The 22,412-nt window shown below is 31.2% G+C and overlaps 8 protein-coding genes across 12 annotated transcripts; 5 read left to right on the top strand and 3 right to left on the bottom strand.

Moving 5' to 3' along the window:
* Positions 1 to 321: 321 nt before the first annotated feature.
* LOC143153175 (cyclin-L1-like) lies at positions 322 to 2,370 on the top strand. The gene is made up of 4 exons (XM_076324097.1): positions 322 to 741; positions 846 to 1,030; positions 1,118 to 1,702; positions 1,780 to 2,370. The coding sequence occupies exons 1-4, from the start codon at positions 469 to 471 to the stop codon at positions 2,024 to 2,026; spliced, it is 1,290 nt and encodes a 429-aa protein (XP_076180212.1). The 5' UTR covers positions 322 to 468; the 3' UTR covers positions 2,027 to 2,370.
* A 40-nt stretch (positions 2,371 to 2,410) lies between these two features.
* LOC143153177 (leucine-rich repeat-containing protein 51-like) lies at positions 2,411 to 3,017 on the bottom strand. The gene is made up of 2 exons (XM_076324100.1): positions 2,963 to 3,017; positions 2,411 to 2,844 (listed from the first exon to the last, which is right to left on the bottom strand). Exons 1-2 carry the CDS (start codon positions 3,015 to 3,017, stop codon positions 2,411 to 2,413), a joined length of 489 nt encoding a protein of 162 aa, XP_076180215.1.
* A 451-nt stretch (positions 3,018 to 3,468) lies between these two features.
* LOC143153176 (uncharacterized) lies at positions 3,469 to 4,702 on the top strand. The gene has a single exon (XM_076324098.1). The coding sequence runs from the start codon at positions 3,642 to 3,644 to the stop codon at positions 4,506 to 4,508; it is 867 nt and encodes a 288-aa protein (XP_076180213.1). The 5' UTR covers positions 3,469 to 3,641; the 3' UTR covers positions 4,509 to 4,702.
* A 1,074-nt stretch (positions 4,703 to 5,776) lies between these two features.
* LOC143153178 (leucine-rich repeat-containing protein 51-like) lies at positions 5,777 to 6,838 on the bottom strand. The gene is made up of 2 exons (XM_076324101.1): positions 6,478 to 6,838; positions 5,777 to 6,359 (listed from the first exon to the last, which is right to left on the bottom strand). Exons 1-2 carry the CDS (start codon positions 6,593 to 6,595, stop codon positions 5,878 to 5,880), a joined length of 600 nt encoding a protein of 199 aa, XP_076180216.1. The 5' UTR covers positions 6,596 to 6,838; the 3' UTR covers positions 5,777 to 5,877.
* Positions 6,839 to 7,037: 199 nt separating this feature from the next.
* On the top strand, positions 7,038 to 8,199 carry LOC143153203 (uncharacterized). The gene has a single exon (XM_076324147.1). The coding sequence runs from the start codon at positions 7,191 to 7,193 to the stop codon at positions 8,055 to 8,057; it is 867 nt and encodes a 288-aa protein (XP_076180262.1). The 5' UTR covers positions 7,038 to 7,190; the 3' UTR covers positions 8,058 to 8,199.
* Positions 8,200 to 8,562: 363 nt separating this feature from the next.
* LOC143153529 (BLOC-2 complex member HPS3) lies at positions 8,563 to 14,448 on the top strand. 3 transcript variants are annotated; one of them, XM_076324865.1, is made up of 4 exons: positions 8,563 to 8,988; positions 9,358 to 12,657; positions 12,740 to 12,854; positions 12,920 to 14,448. In XM_076324865.1, exons 2-4 carry the CDS (start codon positions 9,427 to 9,429, stop codon positions 13,099 to 13,101), a joined length of 3,528 nt encoding a protein of 1,175 aa, XP_076180980.1. In that variant the 5' UTR covers positions 8,563 to 8,988; positions 9,358 to 9,426; the 3' UTR covers positions 13,102 to 14,448. The 3 variants fall into 3 exon arrangements, with proteins under 3 accessions (XP_076180980.1, XP_076180982.1, XP_076180979.1); XM_076324867.1 differs by having other exon boundaries at positions 8,563 to 9,002; XM_076324864.1 differs by having other exon boundaries at positions 8,564 to 9,259.
* A 443-nt stretch (positions 14,449 to 14,891) lies between these two features.
* Pex5 (peroxisomal biogenesis factor 5) lies at positions 14,892 to 18,958 on the bottom strand. Of its 3 annotated transcripts, none has more exons than XM_076324869.1 (9): positions 18,941 to 18,958; positions 17,804 to 18,125; positions 16,979 to 17,349; positions 16,442 to 16,889; positions 15,821 to 16,361; positions 15,578 to 15,746; positions 15,342 to 15,499; positions 15,098 to 15,265; positions 14,892 to 15,020 (listed from the first exon to the last, which is right to left on the bottom strand). In XM_076324869.1, the coding sequence occupies exons 3-9, from the start codon at positions 17,324 to 17,326 to the stop codon at positions 14,981 to 14,983; spliced, it is 1,872 nt and encodes a 623-aa protein (XP_076180984.1). In that variant the 5' UTR covers positions 17,327 to 17,349; positions 17,804 to 18,125; positions 18,941 to 18,958; the 3' UTR covers positions 14,892 to 14,980. The 3 variants fall into 3 exon arrangements, with proteins under 3 accessions (XP_076180984.1, XP_076180985.1, XP_076180983.1); XM_076324870.1 differs by lacking the exon at positions 18,941 to 18,958 and having other exon boundaries at positions 16,979 to 17,061; positions 17,172 to 17,349; positions 17,804 to 18,409; XM_076324868.1 differs by lacking the exon at positions 18,941 to 18,958 and having other exon boundaries at positions 17,804 to 18,409.
* LOC143153531 (uncharacterized) lies at positions 18,036 to 20,589 on the top strand. The gene is made up of 2 exons (XM_076324871.1): positions 18,036 to 18,775; positions 18,976 to 20,589. The coding sequence occupies exons 1-2, from the start codon at positions 18,727 to 18,729 to the stop codon at positions 20,436 to 20,438; spliced, it is 1,512 nt and encodes a 503-aa protein (XP_076180986.1). The 5' UTR covers positions 18,036 to 18,726; the 3' UTR covers positions 20,439 to 20,589.
* The last annotated feature ends 1,823 nt before the right edge of the window (positions 20,590 to 22,412 follow it).

Here is a 22,412-nt window from a genome sequence, read left to right as displayed (position 1 = left end):
CTGCTTTTTATTTGTCGAACATTTTTCGAAACAACCGTTACTTTTGCGCATCCCAGTGTTCTGCAAACAACCGACCAATGCTTCCTAAGGGTATGTTTACATTGTTACGACAAGAAACTGGCAATAGATGTGTTACAAAGTGAAACGAACAACTCATATTTAATCGTGTGTGGTTGAACATGGCTGAACATGGTTGAAAATCACATTTATTATGTAAAAAAATACACAAAGAAAAACAATATATCTTTAATTAAATGCAATATCTATCTTATTTATGTTATATTATGAATATTATTAATAAGAACCGAAAGAATTAACGGATTTATAAAAGTTGACTGTGGCGCCATATCGAAAAACTAAATTGCATTCGAATTATACTTCTCGAAGTAAACACGTAACTTTAAGGTTATATATTCGAGGTATGGTGTTCAAGAAAATGAAAAGTTAACCTGTGCGATAAATGCTTGTATGAATAAAATTTTTATCTTTATTCGAACTGTGCGAGTGAAGATGAGTAACACGAAGGAAAATTCTATAGCCCCAACCAAAAATACAACTACAGGAAATACGAAACTTTACGGAAAGATTGTGTTAACGTTGCAGAATTGTCTTTTACCCGAGGACAAGCTTAATTCAACACCGTCGCATTTAGATGGACTGGATGCAGAAACCGAAACTGATCTGCGAATATTAGGATGCGAACTGATCCAAACAGCTGGTATTTTGCTGAAGTTGCCGCAGGTTAGTGGTATATTTTGGAAATAAACAAAATGTTTGTAAACGCTATAACCTCTATAACCTCAAAACACTACCATAATCTCTGCTTTCTTTATTGCTTTGGGCAGGTTGCAATGGCCACAGGACAAGTAATATTTCAACGATTTTATTACAGTAAATCGTTAGTTAGACATAATATGGAAACAACTGCAATGGGTTGTGTTTGTTTAGCTAGTAAAATTGAGGAGGCACCGAGGCGCATCAGGGATGTCATTAATGTTTTTAATCATATAAAGCAAGTCTCCAGTCAAAAGTGAGTGTAGCTCCGTATTTATAATAATGCGATTAAGATAAATGCATACAAGATATTATTCATTTATTTGTCTAAAATCTGTTTCAGGCCGATACAACCAGTAATACTCGATCAAAATTATGTGGCATTAAAAAATCAAGTAATTAAATCCGAAAGGAGAGTTTTGAAGGAACTAGGTTTTTGTGTTCATGTAAAGCATCCTCATAAAATTATCGTTATGTACTTGCAAGTATTAGGTTATGAGAAGAATCGAGCTCTGATGCAACAATGCTGGAATTATATGAACGATTCATTAAGGTCTGATGTATTTTTAAGACATCAACCAGAAACAGTTGCCTGTGCGTGCGTCTATTTGGGAGCTAGACAGCTTCAACTCCCGCTACCTACTTCACCCGCATGGTTTTCCCTTTTTAAAGTTAACGAATCTGCAATTAGAGATGTTTGTCGCCGTATATTACGACTTTATTTCCGGCCACGCGTTAAACCGGAACAATTAGAAAAACGTGTAGAAGAGCTTCGTCGTCAGTACGAGGAAGCCAGAACCAAAGCAAGAGGAGGAGATGTTGACAGTCACACACCAAGTCCGCCACTGCCTAAACATCATAATGCCTGGGGTGGGTTTATCAGTCGTAGTGGTACACATGCAGCACCTGAAAGAACAAAATCACCCAGGTATAGTATTATTAAAAGTATATCAATTTAAAATAAACTGTAGACCAATCAAATGAACCTTATTAATTTTTATTCAGGCGTTCCAAATCTCCAAGTACTTCACCATCCAGGGGTGAAGGAACAAAACATTCCAAGAGAAAGAAACATAGCAGAAGCAGATCACGCAGTCATAGCCACGGACGATCTCGAAAACCGAAAAAAACACAACGAAGACGATCCGGCAGTCATAAGTCCTCGCGCAGTCGTTACAGATCGCGCAGCCGATCTCGAGAAAGAGATATAGAAAAATCAAGTAAACATCGCAGTAAACACAGACGACATTGAACCACTTTATTTATAAAGAATTGTTTCATATTACAACAGAGAGGTACTGCAATTGCACTAACAGTTGTATCCAATCTTGTAATATAATATGAGGCCTTTTTTACCTCTGTTAATTAAATGCAACTTAAATAGGACAATTAATTTCTACTGTATGGTACATATCTTGAGTTAATTTAAAAATGATAAGTATAGGTTTGAAGTGAATCATTTGTAAGAGTGTCGACTCAAAGTACCTTGAAAAGAAATAAAACGGTACATTCTCAGAAAAATATTACAAGTAACGATACTTAAAAGGGCGTGTATTTAATACAAATGCAACTTGAAAATAAAGTTTTATATTCATGTATTGCCGTTTATCATTTTGTAAAACCTAGCAGGTGGTGATTATTTCTTATCTGCAGAAAGTATTACTGAAGAGTCTGACGTTGTCAATTGTGGGAAAATGTGAACAATATATCCTCTATAATATTGAAGATCTTCAAAAAGATTTCCATGCATTAAGAATTTGAGATTTTGCAGATTTTTCAGTTTTATCACGTCATTGATATTCCATATGTTGTTCCCATGTAAATAAATAATTTTTAGATTTGGAAATTGGATAATATCATCTCCAATTCTCTCTATCTCGTTAAAGGAAAAATCGATCCAGGTAAGGTATGCAGGGTCATCAAGAAGTTTGTGAACAAGATTTTTAAATCCATCCATTGAGGTCAGTGAATTATTGCTTAACCAGAACGAACATGTTACAAAACGGTCCATAGCGGTTCTCAAAGGAATTTTACCTGTCCGTATTGCTTGTGGACGTTTATTTGCCAATTCTTCAGCAATAAAACAAAAGTTTTTATTTACGGAAAAACGATAATCTACTTCATGTAGCTATATGTCCAATATCCGGTTGAATTGAATAAAAAAACTGTCATATATCGTGTAACATACCGTTCATAGTGATTGCTTTTCGAAATGACAAATTCAATGGAGCAACTATCATCATCTCTTGTTTATTATAGGGATCCATTTCAAATTTTAGGAGGTAAATGTTACTTAACAATGCTATCAAGCAAATTTCGGGGAAAACGTACGAATTCTAATTTCTGTGAGTACATACGTACTTTCAAATCGTTTACTTAAAATTAATTATCAGTAATATCATCTATCGAATTTATATTTCAATTATAATAAATTTTTCATTTATAGTAATGACGTCTGAAATTATACAAAATATTTAATAATTTCAAATATGTCGAGATCTGACGCCTTTTCGGAAATTTACCGCGCACGTTTTCTTGTTATTTTGAATTAAAACAAATAAACGAATTTAAATGCGTTTTTGAACACTCGAAATCTAGTGCCGACTTTCGACACTAGAGTCGTTCGCTTAAGGCGCGTTTATTCTGTAACTTTACTTTGCTACTTTATACTTCACATAATCACTGACGTTTAATTATAAATTGTATACGGTTAGTAAACGGAATCAAAAATATTATTTCTACGTAGTACACCGAACAACGAATTTTTAGATATACGAATCCACAAAATTCATTTGGACGTCAAATAACGTGAGAAGCTAAAGATTAACGAACGACTATTGGTTTTGTCATTTGTCGTGTGACCAGAAATGCCGCGAACGAAGCGTATACGAAAATCAAAACAGGAACAGCAGTCGGTGGAAGAAATTGATTTGTTGATACAAGATTTTAACCAACAAGCACATTTACGAATTTTAAGAATGGAAGCAGAAGCAGAGATGGAGATAAAAAGTTTTGAAAAATTTATAGACATTATTCTGTCTCGGTTTCCTCTGGAGATACAGCAAATGACCCTTGCTGAAATATTCACTTATGAAACTGACGATCAGAAAGAAAACTGCAACAAAGTTTTGTCTTCAGTTGATGATTGTTCATTAGCATTGGCTCCGAGAATGGTGGAAGAAGAAAAGACCTCGAAAAGAATCACTGCTGCATCCGACGATGGATATGTGACTGAGGGAGTAGTTACTTCATACCCAACAAAAATTCAAAAGGATACAGAAGTATCCAGGAACATTAGAACACGTAGCAATTCCAGAGCTAGCAAGATAAAACTCAGTGAAGTTAATCAAGAGACTGTGAAGAAAACTAGGAAGGAACGTGGAAAAGAATCTATGAAAGATGCTAAATTTAAAACTCCTGCAACTCAGAAACTCAATATCTCTGAGTATGGGCTTGTAACTCCAAAAGTCAAACCCAATACACCGTTAAATGTGTTAAGACGTCCACGACATGGGGAAATGGTTCTTAGTATGCAAGGTAGTCCCTTATTTGTTTCTACAGTTGTCCAAGAAGATATTGCCAATGTTAATGTACCTTTAAGTAATGGTAATATAATGTCATTGTTACCTAAAGATGGACTACGTATGTCACACATTCCTCAGTTAGATTCAGAAACTATGCAACAGTTAGAAACATTAAAAAAGCATATTGAGAAAGTTATCTCTATAAAATGATGGATGTTTTTTAGAATGTATTTCATATTTAACTGCCGTGTGTGCTAATTGAATGATCCATCGAAATGTGTTTTAAATATTTTGTTACAATTTTAATGCAAGTAACATTGGTGAAATAAATAAAAGTGTAAGTTCATTTGATATTTATCCATTATTTGCTGCTATTTTTTCTATATGACAACAATACATATACAGCATATTAAGATAATGTAAGATTGTACAAACCAATAAGAAACACATATAAACAAATTTTCTATAAATATACGTATTAGGATAAAATTTTTGTATTATATAACTAAGGTAAATATTGTAAAAATTCATATATGTCTGTGTATCTAATAATAAAAGTTTATTTATTATGTCGTGTAGAGGACTACTATTTTAAATACATTAATGAAATAACATTGCAAAATTTTTTCCTTTTCTCAAGCAGAGCTTTGCACGTTTATTCTAACATGCAATTTTTATTCAGACAACTTCTACTCGAGCTACCTATTGCAGCTGTCTGGTTTTCTCTTAAACCAAAACAATTAGAAAAACATGTAGGAGAGCTTCGTAGTCAGTACAAGGAAGCCAGAACAAAAGCAAGTGGAGGAGATATTAACAGTCACACACCAAGTTTGTCGCTATCTAAACATCACAATGCCTGGTGAGGATTTATCAGCCATAGTAGTACACATGCAGCTCTCGAACAAACAAAATCACCCAAATACAATATTGTTAAAAATGTGTCAATTAAAGTAAACTATGGATCGAACAAATGGATCTTATTTATCTTTATTCGGGGCTTCTAAATCTCCAAGTACTTCATTATCTTGAGATGAAGGAACATAACATTTTAAGAAAAAGAAACATAGCAGAAGCAGATTACGCAGTTATGGCCACGAACGATCTCGGAAACCGAAAAAAGCACACAAAGGCGATCCGACAGTTATAAGTCCTCGCGCAGTTGTTACCAATCACGCAGGCGATTTCGAGATAGAGATACAGAATGACAACTAAACATCCCAGTAAATATAGACAACAATGAATCACTTTATCTATAAAGAATTGTTTGATATTACAACAGAGAGATACTGCAATTGCACTAATAGTTATATCCAATTTTGTAATATAATATGAGGACTTTTTTACTTCTGTTAATTAAATACAACTTAAACTGGACAATTAATTTCTACTGTATGGTTCATATCTTGAGTTAATTTAAAAATGAGAAGTATAGGTTTAAAGTGAATCTTCTGTAAGAGTTCTGACTCAAAGTATCATGAAAGCAAAAAAAATGGTACATTCTCAGAAAAATATTGCAATTAACAATGCTTAAAAAGGCATGTATTTAATACAAATTCAACTTAAAAATAAAGTTTTATATTTATATATTGCGATTTATCATTTTGTGAAACCCAGCAGGTGGTGCTTTTTTCTTATCTGCAGAGAGGATTGCTGAAAAGTCTAATGTTGTCAATTGTGGAAGAATATGAACAATATATCCTCTATAATATTGAAGATTTTCAATGGGATTTCCATGCATTGTTAAGGATTTGAGATTTTGCAGGTTTTTCAGTTTTATCACGTCATTAATATTCCATATGTTGTTCCCATGTAAGTAAATAATTTTTAGATTTGGAAATTGGATAATATCATCTCCAATTCTCTCTATCTCGTTAAAAGAAAGATCGATCCAGGTAAGGTATGCAGGGTCATCAAGAAGTTTGTGAACAAGATTTTTAAATCCATCCATTGAGGTCAGTGAATTATTGCTTAACCAGAACGAACATGTTACAAAACGGTCCATAGTGGTTCTCAAAGGAATTTTACCTGTCCGTATTGCTTGTGGACGTTTATTTGCTAATTCTTTAGCAATAAAAAAGAAGTTTTTATTTACGGAAAAACGATAATCTACTTCATATAACTGTATGTCCAACATCCGGTTGAATTGAATAAAAAAACTGTCATATATCGTGTAACATACCGTTCATAGTGGTTGCTTTTTTAAATGACAAATCCAATGGAGCAGCTATCATCATCTCTTGTTGTTTAGCTCGTTTGTAATCGGAAAATAAATCTTTGTATGCATTACGCGGTTCCATTAAAAATGTTAAGAGGTAAATATTACTTAACAATGCTATCAAGTAAATTTCGAAGGAAACGTACGAATTCTAAATTCTGTGAGTACATACGTACTTTCAAATCGTTTACTTAAAATTAATTATCAGTAATACCATCTATCGAGTTAACAATTCAATTTTTCATCTACAATAATGTCGTTTGAAATTATACAAAATATTTAAGAACTTTACATTAAAGGGGTCCAAATTTGACGATTCTTTGTAAATTTACCGCGGACGTTTTCTTGTTATTTCGAATTAAAACAAATAAACGAGTTTGAACGCGTTTTTGAACACTCGAAATCTAATACCAATTTACGACACAAGAGTCGTTCTCATGAGACGCGTTTGTTCTATAACGTTTCTTTGCTATTCTATATTTCACATAATCACTGACGTTTAATTATAAATTGTCAACGGTTAATAAATGGAATCAAAAACATTATTTCTACGTAGTACTGCAAACATCGAATTTTTAAATATATGAATCCACAAAATTCATTTGGACCTCAAATATCGTGGGAAGCTAAAAATTAACGAAAGACGATTGGTTTTGTCATTTGTCGTGTGACCAGAAATGCCGCGAACGAAGCGTGTACGGAAATCAAAACAAGAACAGCAGCCGGTGGAAGAAATTGATTTGTTGATACAAGATTTTAAGCAACAGGCACATTTACGAATTTTAAGAATGGAAGCAGAAGCAGAAATGGAGATAAAAAGTCTTGAAAAATTTATAGACATTACTCTGTCTCGGTTTCCTCTGGAGATACAGCAAATGACCCTTGCTGAAATATTCACTTATGAAACTGACAATCAGAAAGAAAACTGCAACAAAGTTTCGTCTTCAGTTGATGATTATTCATTAGTTTTGGCTCCGAGAATAGTGAAAGGAAAAAAGACCTCGAAAAGAATCACTGCTGTATCCGACGATGGATACGTGACTGAGGGAGTAGTTACTTCATACCCAACAAAAATTCAAAAGGATAAAGAAGTATCTAGGAACATAAGAACACGTAGCAATTCCAGAACTAGCAAGATAAAACTCAGTGAAGTTAATCAAGAGACTGTGAAGAAAACTAGGAAGGAACGTGGAAAAGAATCTATGAAAGGTGCTAAATTTAAAACTCCTGCAATTCAGAAACTCAATATCTCTGAGTATGGGCTTGTAACTCCAAAAGTCAAACCCAATACACCGTTAAATGTGTTAAGACGTCCACGACATGGGGAAATGGTTCTTAGTATGCAAGGTAGTCCCTTATTTGTTTCTACAGTTGTCCAAGAAGATATTGCCAATGTTAATGTACCTTTAAGTAATGGTAATATAATGTCATTGTTACCTAAAGATGGACTACGTATGTCACACATTCCTCAGTTAGATTCAGAAACTATGCAACAGTTAGAAACATTAAAAAATCATATTGAGAAAGTTATCTCTATAAAATGATGGATGTTTTTTTAGAATGTATTTCATATTTAACTGCCGTGTGTGCCAATTGAATGATTGATCGAAATGTGTTTTAAATATTTTGTTACAATTTTATTGCAAGTAACATTGGTGAAATAAATAAAAGTGTAAGTTCATTTGGTATTTGTCCATTATTTGCTGCTATTCTTTCTATATGACAACAATACATATACAGCCTATTAAGATAATGTAAGATTGTACAAACCAATAAGAAACACATGTAAACAAATTTTCTATAAATATACGTATTAGGATAAAATTTTTGTACTATATAACTAAGGTAAATATTGTAAAAATACATATACGTCTGTTTATCTAATAATAAAAGTTTATTTATTATGTCGTGTAGAGAACTACTAAATTAAATACATTAATGAAATAACATTGCGAAATTTTTTCCTTTTCTTAAGCAGAGTGTTGCTTTGAATGTTTATTCTAACATACAATTTTAATGGGTGATAACACGAAAAATATGCATTTGTAGAATTACGTTTATACATTTTTCCGCGAATACAATTATAAAGAAATACATTGATGGAAGCTAATCAAATATATATTAGAAGTATATTGTATTATTGCTAAATTTGAATGCGGTGAACTTTAATATCAGACGGGCAATAAATATTAAGGGCGCGTAGGTTGCACATTTGTATTCTAACTGTAAATGCACATGCGCGTACAAGTAGATCTGTCAAATGAACCAAGTCTACTATTTGGTTTCTTCTGCTTTGTGATATTAATAGTGATTTTAGAAAATAATAGTGTGTAAAATCATGTACGAAATGACGTAGCATGCTTTTTTAACGAATATATGCCGCTGCACTTTTTCATAATTTATCACATTGATCAATTTTAATATCACTTGTCGCGAACTCCTGCTAAATGCGTGAAACTAATCGGAAATGTCAAAGTACGCGTCATTGGGTTCGTTAACACAGATTTTTAGGCGGCTAAGATAGATTATCACTCAACAAGTTTAAAGCGATACTTGAGAAATTTTTTTTTATGCTTCAATCTATACCTGCCACGTATCAAAACACTAATAAAAAGAAAAACATCGAATTTATCCTTTTTTCATATTTCTACGCAAATAACTAATAATATATTAATGATTATATATAACAAAATGTAAGATAACCTCTAACGAATTGTAAGAACATATTCTTCTGGTACAATAAAAGGTACAATTTTATAGGAGACTTAAGAAAAGTGATTTCTAACATAATATTATTTACATTCGGTCTGGTTACACAAATAGATCTCATATTCTGAATTACAGGTATAGTGATATTTCCTTCTAAGTGCAATATAGATATGTTCAAGAATCTGGCTTAGTACAAAATTCAACATGGTTCGTGTAATTACGGTACATAATTTTTTGGGACAAAATATCACTCAAATTGAGGAGCCAACTGCAAGTTGCACAGCAAATGCTTCTGGACGTGAAATGCTTTTGCTAGCACTTTCAACACATTGTGTTGAAGTATGGGAATTGATGTTGTCCAATATTAAATTACACACTGTATTCCCAACAGTTGATACAATTGATCAAATGGTACATTGCGCTAAAGGAGATTATGTTGTAACATTAGAATCAAAATATGGTAGAGATACGAGTATTAATAATCATATTGGAAAAACAACTAATAATTTTGTTAGAATTTATGTTAACTGGGCTATAGTAAAAGACCAAAGTCAACCTATGCGTGCTAGAATAGCAGGACGTGTGACTCCAACTTTAAATCGACCATTGAATAGCTTAGAAATGATAGAATTGCCATTAAGCATACAACCGACCTTAATTGCTTGCTGCCAAAGTACTGGTAATCTTCTAGTAGCTTCTGGAAGTAGTGCTATTCTTCATGAATTCAAAGTTGAAACACAACAAATATCAAAAATGAAATTTATTGATTTTGAGGCAAGACCATGGTCTTTGGGATTTTCATTTTCTCCTACACGTATGGAAATTGTTGAAGATTTTGTATCGGTCATGGATAAATCAAATTTATCTGTTTTTCGGCTGACTAATTCAATGTATGAAGATATTGATCAACTTAGCTCTCTAACATCTACAAATTCCTCATCTATTGATAAAACATCTATATCTACTGACTCCTCGCTTATGGAAAATAGCAGTAACATGGGAAACCAAGATAATAATACATTGTTACAAGCAACAAATTCAAAACATAAATGTTCTACTCAGGATCTTCATTTTGTCACATCAGAAAGTAATGATTTCATTGGAATAAACACAAAATCTAAAAATAACAGACATAAAAATTCCAAAACGAGCGTATGGTGCAAATTAGAAACAGGAGACTTTAATAAAATAAAATCTAATAATAACAAAGCTATTATAGATCTAGATCGTTTAATACACAACGAAAGAGATGAATTGCAAAGATTAATTTCACAAGAGGTTATTGATGGAAATTCACAATCATTAACTGTCAATTTTCCATCTATAAGTTTAGAAAGAGCAGGACCTGGGCATACTTTAAGCCCTTTTGTATTAAACCCACCAGATATAAGAATTATAATTAAAACAAATTCTCCTGATGTTGGTTGGTCGGAAAATTATACAATAAAAAATTTATTATCTCTTAAAATAGTGGCAGCTAATAATAATCTTAAACTTGATGGAAATTCTGAACTATTCAGTTGCTTGTTACTGAAACCATTATACATGAGAAAGGAATGCAATAGTTCTTGTTTGAAAAAGTCAATTGTCAGATCAGATAAATACAGGTACTTGCAGGGTGTAAGTTGTTTTCTGTGTACGTTACAAGAAGGATATCTTTATCACTTCTTTGCTACTAGTACGAATCCTATGGATGCAACTTGTTTAACTACTTATCCATTTACTGCAGCTGTTAATCATGTAGCATTGGAACACAATACTCTACATGCACTAACCGAAGCTGGTCTTGAATCTTACACATTACGTTTGTCCCATCACATTGCGAGAACCTCAAACAATGTGGATAATTTTCAAGTATTATGCCCTAGTGTCTCTGAACCTGTTTGCTTGATCGGCTTACGACCATTTCTGGGGATACAGCAATTACTACATAGCAAAAGTTATTTAGTTCTCTTAGCTAAAGCTGAGAATTCATGGACATTATACTCTTTAATTTTACCTAAACTGGAGAATTTATATTACGATATTTTAAACGCAGCAAGAAGTCACAAATCTTCTAGCCCTAGCACTTACAGACATTTATTGGGAGAAGCCCATGCTTTGATACGTTTAGCTAAAGATACCACGTACAATGGTTCAGATATCGATGAATTTGATGATGCCGCAAAAGAAAACGTGTTGAAATTGAAAAATTTATACAATCAATCATGCGCGTTACTCGCAGATTATTATATCCGGTCGGAGTATGAATCGGATTGGGATCTTTGTATACCCTATTACAAGATGTCGGGACTGAAGTCCTCAGAAGTATTATCCAGAAAATCAAGTCAAGATGCACCAGGTCTTGTTACGTTTTTGACTGATATACTTCTAACATTGAAAAGTGGTTCAGAGGCAGATGCTTTGTTTCAAGGATTTAATATCGTAGAAATAATCTGTAAATTGAAAAAAGGAGATTTATTGAAGTTGATCTTTGGTAGTCCTGTGCTGCGAGAATACACCACAGAAAAATTGATACATCTTTTACTATTATACGAAACTGATGAACTAGTTAAGTTAGCTTTAGCTCTCTTGTACATTCAATCTGAAAAACAAGAACAAGCAGAGAAAGCTCTTACACCAGTTTCTGCGCAATGTATCAAAAGAGTAATTGTTGAACATTGGGACTTATTATTTGACATGACAGCAATGAGAAAAAGAAGCCCAATGATTCCAACATTCTCTGATTTCGCTGGAACATTGATGCGTTTAAAAAATTCAACTTTTGCTGATATTTTGATACAAATAGTAGAGGACGATGGAGTTCTATCTCTTCATCAAATTATACAAGTGTTTTTGGAGTATTTGCCCTCGAGAGTAGGTAGAGATGGGCATAATGCAGCAATGGCATTGCAGGTTTTTCTTGAAAAGTATCTTCACAATTACTTTAGTACAAAGTTAATTACGGATTCGTCTGTTATAAATAAAAATCAAATACGTACCGACTTTGCTTTGGTCGAGGCATTTAAATTATTGGTACGGTCGTATTTAGGCAAATTGTCTCAAACTAAAGTGTACAAAATAGAAAATAAAGAAAACGTAGAAGAAAATTATACAAATTTCATATTCTCGAAATTTAGACCTGATTATTTAGATCGAATGCCTCCATATGCAAAAGATTATCAAAAAATATTGAACACAAATAAACTAAAGGATTTAGCTAATACTGACAAAACTGATATTGAAAAAATTATACCCACGGAATTGTTTAAGTTACAATTATTACTGTCCTGCGATTTTGTACCAAATGAATGCTTGCTCGAAGTGAAGCAATTTCTTGAAACGCAAGAAATTGATGGTAGCTTGTCTTTAAAAACGCTATGCATTCAAAACGTGGAAGAAGTGACAAGTATACTCATGGAAAACTGTCCTCAAGCTGTTATGCAGTATGCAAAGGTACTTTACTTACTTTATTATTTATGAGTGCAACCCATTACCTTTACAATGGAGTTTATGAGATTTATTTTTATCATTATAGGATATTTTTACTAAAGAATCCGAATGGAGATATTTAATTGAATTAACACAAAATAAAATTTCGTCGTCAAACACACGACAAGATTTGCACTGTTTGTATATGCAAATTATGAAAGGTACGTACTCTTTAATATATATCTTTATACTGAATCATGTGATAATGCATTTCTTTACATTTCAGAAATTTTAAATTATCTTCCACATACACTGTCCTTAGATAGCCTACATTGTGTTCTTCCAAAAGATGACATCATAGCATTCCAAAAATGCACCGAAATGTGCACACAGATAATGCACGCAGAACACGTTAAATCTTTAATAATGGAAACTGGACAACAACTTCTATCTACTTTAAAATTATGAGCAACAATTTTTAATAATTAATTGTATCGTCGTATGGCGATAGTATAGGCCCAATTCATTTAATTTGTAAAACGCAACAAGTTGTTTGACACAAGAAGTTATGTTGTATGAAAATTATATAGAGGAGAGAAATTTGGAACAAATTATACTTAGTCGAGTTTGTTAAGAACAATAATTAATTCTTCATGTGATACGACTTTTGCGAAGTCCTATTAATCGCAATTTAGTGCAATTAATCGCTTAACGAAAGTTATTTGACACTTAATATAGTTGATGGATTGCTTGTTCTTTCATCTCGGTAGCCTATTTCTTCTTAAATGGTACGTCTCTATCGCCGATAATTTTTCGAATATCAATTTTATTTTTGTGAGTGTTTTTTCTATCAAAGGTAATGATAAAATTGCAATTAATTGTTGAATGCACAATTTCGCAATTCTCGTTAATGCCTAGGCATTTAAATACATCTTAAAATGTGCACATTTCTTTGATCAAACGAATTAAAACGTTCGATTTTCGTTACAATAATTAAAGTGACGCACAACATTTTTATGAACAAAGTTTTATCAAAAGAATGTCAAAAATCGGAGACAAATACTCTAGATAAAATTAATTGATTCATCTATAATCGATTGTTGAAATGTTCTATATAGATATATTGTATTATGTCTAGACGTATGTTATCTTTCCCTTAGCCAATGGAATAATTAAATCGTAATTAATAGAAGTTTATACAGAACCAAACATATAAAACTTAAAGTTTAGAGCAGTGGTTTCCAAAGTTTTTGAGAAACGTCCCCCTAAAAAGAAAAAAAAATGAATTTCTGTGCTTAAGATAAATGATATACTTAAAATGACACAAAAAATTTACTTCTACTGGAATTATTGAACTACAATTAATGATCAATGTATTAATAGAAAGAAATTTTCTGTACTCAATATTTCCTTTTGCGCTCCTGGCTTTGGAAAACACTGGTTTACAGTGTTAAATATAGTGTTTGACATAATAGATTGCTTCATACATTGAATTAAGAAATTCTGCAATGAGGATCGTGTATTTTTTACTACTGTTTGAATATTTAACAAATCTGTTAAAAATTGTTTATATTTTAACCGCTAAGGGCGGGATGGCATGTGTTTAGGAAAACACTTAATGCTAAGATGATTATTTTCTATTGACTTCATTGATCCTATGATGTAGTATTTTCATCACTCTTTGAATGTTACGAAATATGTAACTTTGATGTGCCTTTAGGACTAATTTCTCTTTGTTATAAATCTAATATAATTCTGTTAGAAGTGATCTATGATATTTATAAATTCTAATAGAAATAATATACCTATAACTCATATCATAACGCTTCTTTATTTTAGTTATGCTTTTATAATATCACTAGTTTATTTTAAGAGGGAATGGATATTACTTGAGCATTGAGAGATTTTCCCTCTCTATCACATTTTACGGTATATAACATAATTTATTAATTCTTACTTTTTTAAAGCCCAACAGTTAATTATTTTACTCAGGGATTAATTCATTTTTATTGAATTCATAACAATTTTATGTACATATAATTTATAACCCATTTTCAATTGATATAAGATGAAATAATAAGAAGCTGTATACCTGTTAGAAATATTGAATCAAAACAACTTCGAAAAATATATAATATCTTAAACGGGTATTTAATATTTTTAAATTACCCCCTCTTGTAGTGAAGAAATTATACATGAGTAGTGAGTAAAAACATGAGTCTAGTTGTTTATATATACATTTTTGAACTATTAAAAAATATTTTTTAAGCATTTTATTTACGATACCTTAAAAACTAAAAACGGTTTATACTTTTTTAACAAATAGCTTCAACAATTTTGCATGCCTTCATATAATTTCAAACTCCTTATTCAACCTCGCAAGGTCTCTGAAATAAACAATATTGCGTGTATCATGAGTTTTGTTATACTTTATACTTCGTTAGAAGCATTGTTAAAGATATACCTGTTTTCTATAGCTTCATTTAGATTGTATTTGTGCATCAACGAAACAACAAGTCTTAACGTTGACCAAATAGTATTTGACATCGTTTTCGGCAAGAAACTTTCGCCCTGTGTTCCATGACCAGCAGCTTGCTGATTTAAAGTCGTTAGAAGATGTTCACCTGCTTCTCTGCAAAAGAAATATAAATAAATAATTTAGTAATAAGGAAACAAGTAGTTTATTATCTTAAAATGGGTTTACTTACTTATATGCACCAAGATTAATGCAAGATATACCCAGATTATAACGTGCTCTAATAAATCCGGGTGATAATTTTAAGGCACGATGGTATGCATTTATAGCTTCTTCCGATTTCTGACCATTAGCTAATGTTGCACCTAATCTGTTCCACAATCTGGAATCCTTCTCAAAACATTATGTTTTTAACGATATATTAACAACATTTTAAACGAAATATGAAAAGCTTCATTTCATACATACATTAGGGCGTACTTGTAACGCTGCTTGAAAACAATCGCAAGCTTTATCATATTCATTGGACAAGTTGAAAAGTACTCCTAGCCCACATTGCACATCTGCATCTATTTCTTCTCGTGGATTCATTCGTGCAGCTTGAATATAAAGATTTTTTACTTCTTCGTGTATATCGCTAGAAGGAAAAAGTATAATAATATTGCTAAACATAATTCTCCTTATATGTCATTAAAATGATTAATTTCTTACTCGAATAAAATAGATGATACACTGGATTGTGGGTATTGATCAATGTTCGTTTTTCTTACTGAAAGATATTTGTATTTTTCGTTTTTTAATAACCATTCTTTTAAAGTTAAACATGCTTGATTTTGATAAGACTCATTTGTATAGGAAACTGCAAGGGCCATAAGGGCAGCACCATTCGTAGGATCAAGAGTCAGACAGCGTTTCAAAGCAGAAATAGCTAGTGGATCTTGTTCGTTTTCAGCTTGAGTTTTACCAAGAAGTAGCCAAGCTTCTGGATTGTCTCCATTTTGTTGCACTGCTGCCTCAAAACAAAGTATAGCACTTGGTAAATCTCCAGCTTCTAATCTTTTTTTCCCTTCTTCTAATGCATTAGGTACATTCTTCATAGAATTTTCTTCATGAAATTCATATTCTTTGAATGGATCATAGAATGTATTGTACTCCGAAAGCCATAGATGTTTTGTGAATAATTTCTCAGAAGATGATATCTTGTCCCATACGTTTTGAAGTCGTAAAAATGTAGATTCATAATTGTCTGTCTCTAAAATAAAAATTATTAGGCAAAACTATATCTTGAAAATAATACAAAGATAGCAAAGTAATATTAATATGTACACTGACCCAAAGAAACATTTTCTTTTTGAAATTCATTTATCCATCTACCAGCTACCGCCAATTCTTCTTCTGCCTTACTTAAAACTTCACCCTCTTGATCACTATTACTAGAAGTTTTGTCTTCAGACTTCTCGTTATTTCTTTTGCATTGTTCTGTCCATTCTTCACTTGTAATATGAAAATCTGGCAGTGATTCTTCATTAGTATCTATTGGAATATCTCCCTCTTGCTTCATAAATTTCATAAATTTTGAATATGCAAAGTTAGGGTTATCATTATTTTCTATCGTCTGGGTTGTATTTTCCTTGTTAATATCATTTTGTATAGCATCTATGCTATGCTCAATATATTCCTCTGCCCATTTTGGTCCTAATCCTAATTCGTGTGTTTGTTGAATCAAAATGTTTGAATTTTGTTCTATTTTGGGATTCCAGATATCATCAGTATGATGTACCTACATTAAGAGAAAAAATATTAAAGATTTATAATGCAATAGTCTGCTGCTAATATCATATATTGTAATAATAAAACAAGAAACATTACATTGAAGTGGCATCCTGATTGAAGATATTGATTTGCCCAAGCTGTATCTAAACCAGTTAATTCTTGAGCTACTCCAGGTGCTGCTATAGGTGGATGAATGTTTTGATCAATTTCACGCATTTCTTGTAATAAATTATCCATTCTAAATGTTTGAGGACACGAAGGATTTTCTTCTAAAAATTGTTTAACTAACTGATCTGAGTCTGAAGCTTGAAAGGGCTCCACAGGCCCAAAAGGACGATGTATTCCTTCTTCTTTGAATCCATGATCACGTACAAAATGTGATGTAAGATGGATCAGAGAACTAGATCCTCCGCAGTCACCCTCGACTAATTCATGAAATGCCATTTTCTTTTATTATTAATATTTACCTGCATCAATGCAAAAAAAGTAAATTTAATTTAAGAAACTATAATTAATAGTAATATATATACACATATATACATACACACATGTATAATATACGTGTACACATACATATAATATATACACATAGATATGTATATGTAAATTTGTATATTCATGGACCTTTACACTTTGTGGCTCTTGATTATCATATATGATAAGACACAATAAAATATACAACCAAGTAACAAAAACTTCATTGTGAAACCGAATTGTATTAATTTTAATAGAATAGCATTAATTTTGTTTATTTTGACAGACATTAAATATTGAAGTGAAACATAGCTGAGACATAAAATGAGACTTTTATCGCAAAAATTTGCTTACACAACGTTAAAGTTAAGTGATATTCATGTCTCTGTCAGATAAAAAAAGTGATCACGAATTTCACGTGTCTGCGAAAGAATAAAGTGCACAAACCTTTTTTCGTTACCGATGTAACGTAATATTTTGATGGTATCGTTGACGTTACACTAAAAACGTGTTTTTATGTCAAACGCACTCTGTTCAAGATTGTTCATTTCCCTGGCATCGGACAATATCGGTAACACGCACCGAATAAATTCCGCTGTATAATGGTGGGGCGGGCGGAATTATCATAGCAAATGTAGTACGTGTTAACGTTTGATACTAACAAGATGCATATCATAAAGACATTGTGCACGAACAGTTGGCGCATGAACGTCAAATCATCGACAAGTTGTTGAACGACGTAAAGTCTTGAACATCTTTTCTGTAACGACTAATACATTGTTCCTATTAACAATGTACAATTTTAAATGATAAGAACTTTACAAATTTTCTTCTGTTGCTAAACGAAAACCTTTTATCTACCGAATAGTTATATAACTAATTAAAGTTGCTATGAATATTATGTCCACATTTTACGTCTCTTCGTGCACTTGACGAAGATATGAGATCGTCAACGATATAGAAGATCATTTTTAAATTGGACATATTCCACGAAAAGGATACGACAAAGACACACTGTTTTATTGGAATCAATGCAAAATAGCAATTATACGGAACAAATTAATTTTATTATAACTAGAATGGATATAATGAACCAATATTTAACATATTCGAAAAGTATTTTTGAAAAATTCGTAGATGTTAAAATTGGACAAAGTTACTTTGAAGCACGCATTTCACGTGAAATTCTATCGCAACGCCATCGTACGATTACTTTGAGGATTCAAACTCGCATAGCTTTCGGAAAACAATATGATGTTAATTTTCTAGGTTATTCAGACTCATTGTTACAAGAAACGTGTATAGCTATGCCGAATTGATGTATTGAACTTCATTATTATAAATGATATTATAGCGACAAATAATTAGATATGACTGACTTTGCAAAAGCCCAGCTTATGAAATATGGATGGACGGAAGGTATGGTTCTGGAAAAATCATGATACTTGAGTACAAATTTTAGTAAATATGTGCTGCACAAGCCATTATGCAATACGTATCTTACCACTGTACCAATGTTGTTACGTCGATGTATTTAAATAAATTTATACAATTTAAAAGTTGTATATATCAACTTATAAATACCTTTTAAGGATGTTTATACTTTTATATTGGAACAGGTAAAGGTTTAGGTAAAAATGGAAATGGTATCACAGAAGCATTAAAACCAAAATTGAAATTTGATACAACGGGAATAGGACACAAAGATGAACATTGGAACGAGTGGTGGGAGACTGGTTTTAATAAAGCAGCTAATAATATTGTAATTGATTCACAAATACATGGTGTTTCTATATCGGTTGCAAAGAAAAGTACAAGCAGTGAATCCTCTAAGAAAGATTTAAATGAAAAAAAATATAAATGTCCTGTGAATTATAGAAATTTTCTTAAGACTTCTACACTTTACAATGGCAATTTAATAAAAGAAGATAGTTCACATGCACTTGAAGTAGAAAACATTGAAAAGGTTATAACGCATATACCTTTAACGGATGAAGAGTTATTTAAAGTATGCGGGGGTAGAACTACCCATAAAGGGGCTAGACATGGTTTAACATTAAATGGAAAATTACAAAGGATTGCACAACAGGAAAAAGATTTATTAGGCAAGAATTTTAACATAAATACACCAGATACATTACATAATGGTAAATTTGAAAGGGATAAATTTGCAATAGATAATAATAAAAACACAATTTCACCTAATTCTATTTTCCCTTCTGAAAAAGTAACTATTTCAAAAGTATCTAGAAGTAGAAAGAGAAAAAACAAAAGACGAATAAATGACCTAAACCATTGGTTAAATATTTTATGCAACATAAGTGATAATGATGAAAAAACCAAGAACATTATTACTGATGATGTAGTGGTTAAGAAGATCTCAAAATTGAAGCACATAAGAATGCAAAGAAAGCTTTCAACATACTATGATGCTAATAATATTGAAAAAGAGAGAAGAGATAAAAAAATTGATGATACACTATTTCCTGTAAGTCAAAAATTAAATACAAAGATGATCAAGAATAAGACTCTAGAGCATATAAGTGACCTTGATATAAAAGAATCTGATGGTTCTATACACAAAAAAAAGACAAAAAAATCAAGAGAAAAAAAGAAAAAAAAGCAAAATCACAAAGATGGAAACATGATCAGTACATGGACAGATAAAAAACTAGATAGTTCTAGGATAAAGAAATTAAAAAAATCACATAAGAGAGATTCAAGTATACATTATCTTACTAAGGATGAAGACATTGATATGTTAGAGCCTAAATTTCAATCAGAGTCACTTTTATTTTCAGGTTTTGAGCCTTCAGGTACACATTTTAAAAAGGAAGCAGACAGATTAAATGCTAGAATATCAAAAAAGAAAAAGGCAAAACTTGCTAAGAAACAAAGAATTAAATTAGATAAAATAACAGAAAGTTTAGAAGCTGTTTATTTTAGTGCTGAGGAATCTACTGAAAAAAGTAATACTAAAAATAAATTAAATACTTTAGTAGAAAAAACTGTGAAAAGTAATATTGTAAAGGATAAAACTAACTCTTTGAAAACAATTACTAAAACAAAAGAGCATACATAAATACTTGTGCATATAATAATTACTTTACTAAACATAAATATATTGTATGTATTTATTTTATAAATATATAATTAATATTTTTGTATAAACGTGTTATTAACTAAAACTTTTTTATGCAATGGTCTATAATAACTTTTGCTGATTCTTATTCCATTTTTAATGAAATAGAAAGAATTTATACTTAAGCACATAATTATTGATACAATTCTATTTAATTGTAAATAACATCTTTATTTCAAAATATTTAACACAATGATAGAAATAAAATTTAAACATGAAAGTGGATAGCGTTTCTATTAAAATTTTAAGTGCTAGGTTGAATATTAGAATATTAAAAAGTCACATTTTTTTTTTAACACAAATGATAATATCATTTTCTCTCTTTCTATTTTACAATTTATTATTAGATACATAAATGTTTAACAATTCAACAGACGTACATACGTAAAAATTGGTTGTCTAGTATACAAGGTAGTAAAGAAAATATGAGATCTTCTTTCCGAATTAATTTCTCATGCTAATATAAGTCAAAAAGTTCTTTTCCAATTTGTAATCTAAGGTTTCGTTATCAAAATATAAGCAGGTCAAGATTTTATGCGTGTAAACATGGGCATGCGCTTCTTATATGTAAATTCATGCATGTACGGCGCACGATCAGCTGACCGGGACATAAATAACATATCTGAAATTACATCTGTAAACTGTTTATATCTCAATAACGAAGTTTCAGAAAAGGTCTGAGCATTTCGATTTCTCTTCACGTGAGAAATTGATTTTGAGAAAATATCCTACATTTTTGTTAAGATTTTGTATATATTAAAGTGGTCCTTAACTACGACAGCTGAGATTTATTTTGTCTTACCCCTAGAATGTTTTCAATCATAAACAAAAATTCTTTTAAAATATGAATTCAATCGGGTAACGAGAAATAGACTTGTGGCTTTAACACTACTCCATATGGTATAACAAAATTGTCCACCTACCTGGCCATATTTTTCTTTTTATTTATTGGTATGTAGACAATTTTTAATATCCCTTTAAACAAAGGATATATACAATTACAATAAGTTTTGCAACCATTTTATCTAAACCTATCTAACCAGTCACCGTTATGTCTATAGCCCCTACTTCGGTCTTGAGGCGATAACAAAGTAAAATCAAATATTTGCACGATTTAAAAGTATATTATTATTCTTGGAAAAAAGTATCTAACAAATATATATATATATATATATATATATATATATATATATATATATATATATATATATCTGAATAAAAAAAACAAACAAAATTTAATATTTTTATTATTGAACCGGTTATTTATTTATTATCTTATACTATCAACAAAATGTTTCCCTTTTTCAATCGAAAAAATGACGGTCATACAAATTTTTCAGCAATTTAATACTTTTATCTACTATATCATTCATCAATTTTAGTTTTCTTATAATTCATATCTTCTTAAAACCAAATGGATGGACAATTTTTATATAGCATTTTGTTTTTTTTTTTTTTTTTTTTGGAAGAGCAGTGGAGCCAAATAGACGCGCGCGCGCGCGCGTAGTTTTACATGTAAAATTTTAAAAGTCAGGGCATAAGTCACGTTTCCCATTATGAAATTAAGTTTAAATTATTATGACAAAAATTATTATTTGATAAATTAAAACCATTCTGATGAGAGGATAAAAATAATTCACGTAAAAGTTTTGATCGTCTATAAATGAAGAGTATGTACCCTAATAGACACGGTCGAATTCGATTAGACAACTTTAATGAAAACATGCAAAAGATATTCATCTTAAATATGAAAAGATCGTCTATATACAAGTTGTTAAAAAAGAAAATTAATGATAAAATAGGTGAACAATTTTGGTATACCATTTGGAATAATGATAGAGCCACGTGCATTTAGTTTCATGTGTGCATAGTAGATATGTAAAATCCCGAGTCCCGTTTTTCTATTATTTGATT

Source organism: Ptiloglossa arizonensis, chromosome 12 (assembly GCF_051014685.1).
Source record: "Ptiloglossa arizonensis isolate GNS036 chromosome 12, iyPtiAriz1_principal, whole genome shotgun sequence".
NCBI lineage: Eukaryota > Metazoa > Arthropoda > Insecta > Hymenoptera > Colletidae > Ptiloglossa > Ptiloglossa arizonensis.
This window is presented reverse-complemented; position numbering and strand designations above follow the sequence as displayed.

Coding starts and splice junctions, on each gene's coding strand:
- LOC143153175 (XM_076324097.1), top strand. CDS start 469: ATGAATAAAATTTTTATCTTTATTCGAACTGTGCGAGTGAAGATGAGT. Junction 1,031..1,117: donor AAGCAAGTCTCCAGTCAAAA/GTGAGTGTAGCT, acceptor AATCTGTTTCAG/GCCGATACAACCAGTAATAC. Junction 1,703..1,779: donor GAAAGAACAAAATCACCCAG/GTATAGTATTAT, acceptor ATTTTTATTCAG/GCGTTCCAAATCTCCAAGTA.
- LOC143153177 (XM_076324100.1), bottom strand. CDS start 3,017: ATGATGATAGTTGCTCCATTGAATTTGTCATTTCGAAAAGCAATCACT. Junction 2,845..2,962: donor AAAAGCAATCACTATGAACG/GTATGTTACACG, acceptor TTATTGCTGAAG/AATTGGCAAATAAACGTCCA.
- Pex5 (XM_076324869.1), bottom strand. CDS start 17,326: ATGGCATTTCATGAATTAGTCGAGGGTGACTGCGGAGGATCTAGTTCT. Junction 16,890..16,978: donor AATCAGGATGCCACTTCAAT/GTAATGTTTCTT, acceptor CTCTTAATGTAG/GTACATCATACTGATGATAT. Junction 15,747..15,820: donor GTATCATCTATTTTATTCGA/GTAAGAAATTAA, acceptor TTTTCCTTCTAG/CGATATACACGAAGAAGTAA.
- LOC143153176 (XM_076324098.1), top strand. CDS start 3,642: ATGCCGCGAACGAAGCGTATACGAAAATCAAAACAGGAACAGCAGTCG.
- LOC143153203 (XM_076324147.1), top strand. CDS start 7,191: ATGCCGCGAACGAAGCGTGTACGGAAATCAAAACAAGAACAGCAGCCG.
- LOC143153178 (XM_076324101.1), bottom strand. CDS start 6,595: ATGGAACCGCGTAATGCATACAAAGATTTATTTTCCGATTACAAACGA. Junction 6,360..6,477: donor AAAAGCAACCACTATGAACG/GTATGTTACACG, acceptor TTATTGCTAAAG/AATTAGCAAATAAACGTCCA.
- LOC143153531 (XM_076324871.1), top strand. CDS start 18,727: ATGACTGACTTTGCAAAAGCCCAGCTTATGAAATATGGATGGACGGAA. Junction 18,776..18,975: donor GAAATATGGATGGACGGAAG/GTATGGTTCTGG, acceptor ATATTGGAACAG/GTAAAGGTTTAGGTAAAAAT.
- LOC143153529 (XM_076324865.1), top strand. CDS start 9,427: ATGGTTCGTGTAATTACGGTACATAATTTTTTGGGACAAAATATCACT. Junction 12,658..12,739: donor CTGTTATGCAGTATGCAAAG/GTACTTTACTTA, acceptor TTATCATTATAG/GATATTTTTACTAAAGAATC. Junction 12,855..12,919: donor GTATATGCAAATTATGAAAG/GTACGTACTCTT, acceptor TTTACATTTCAG/AAATTTTAAATTATCTTCCA.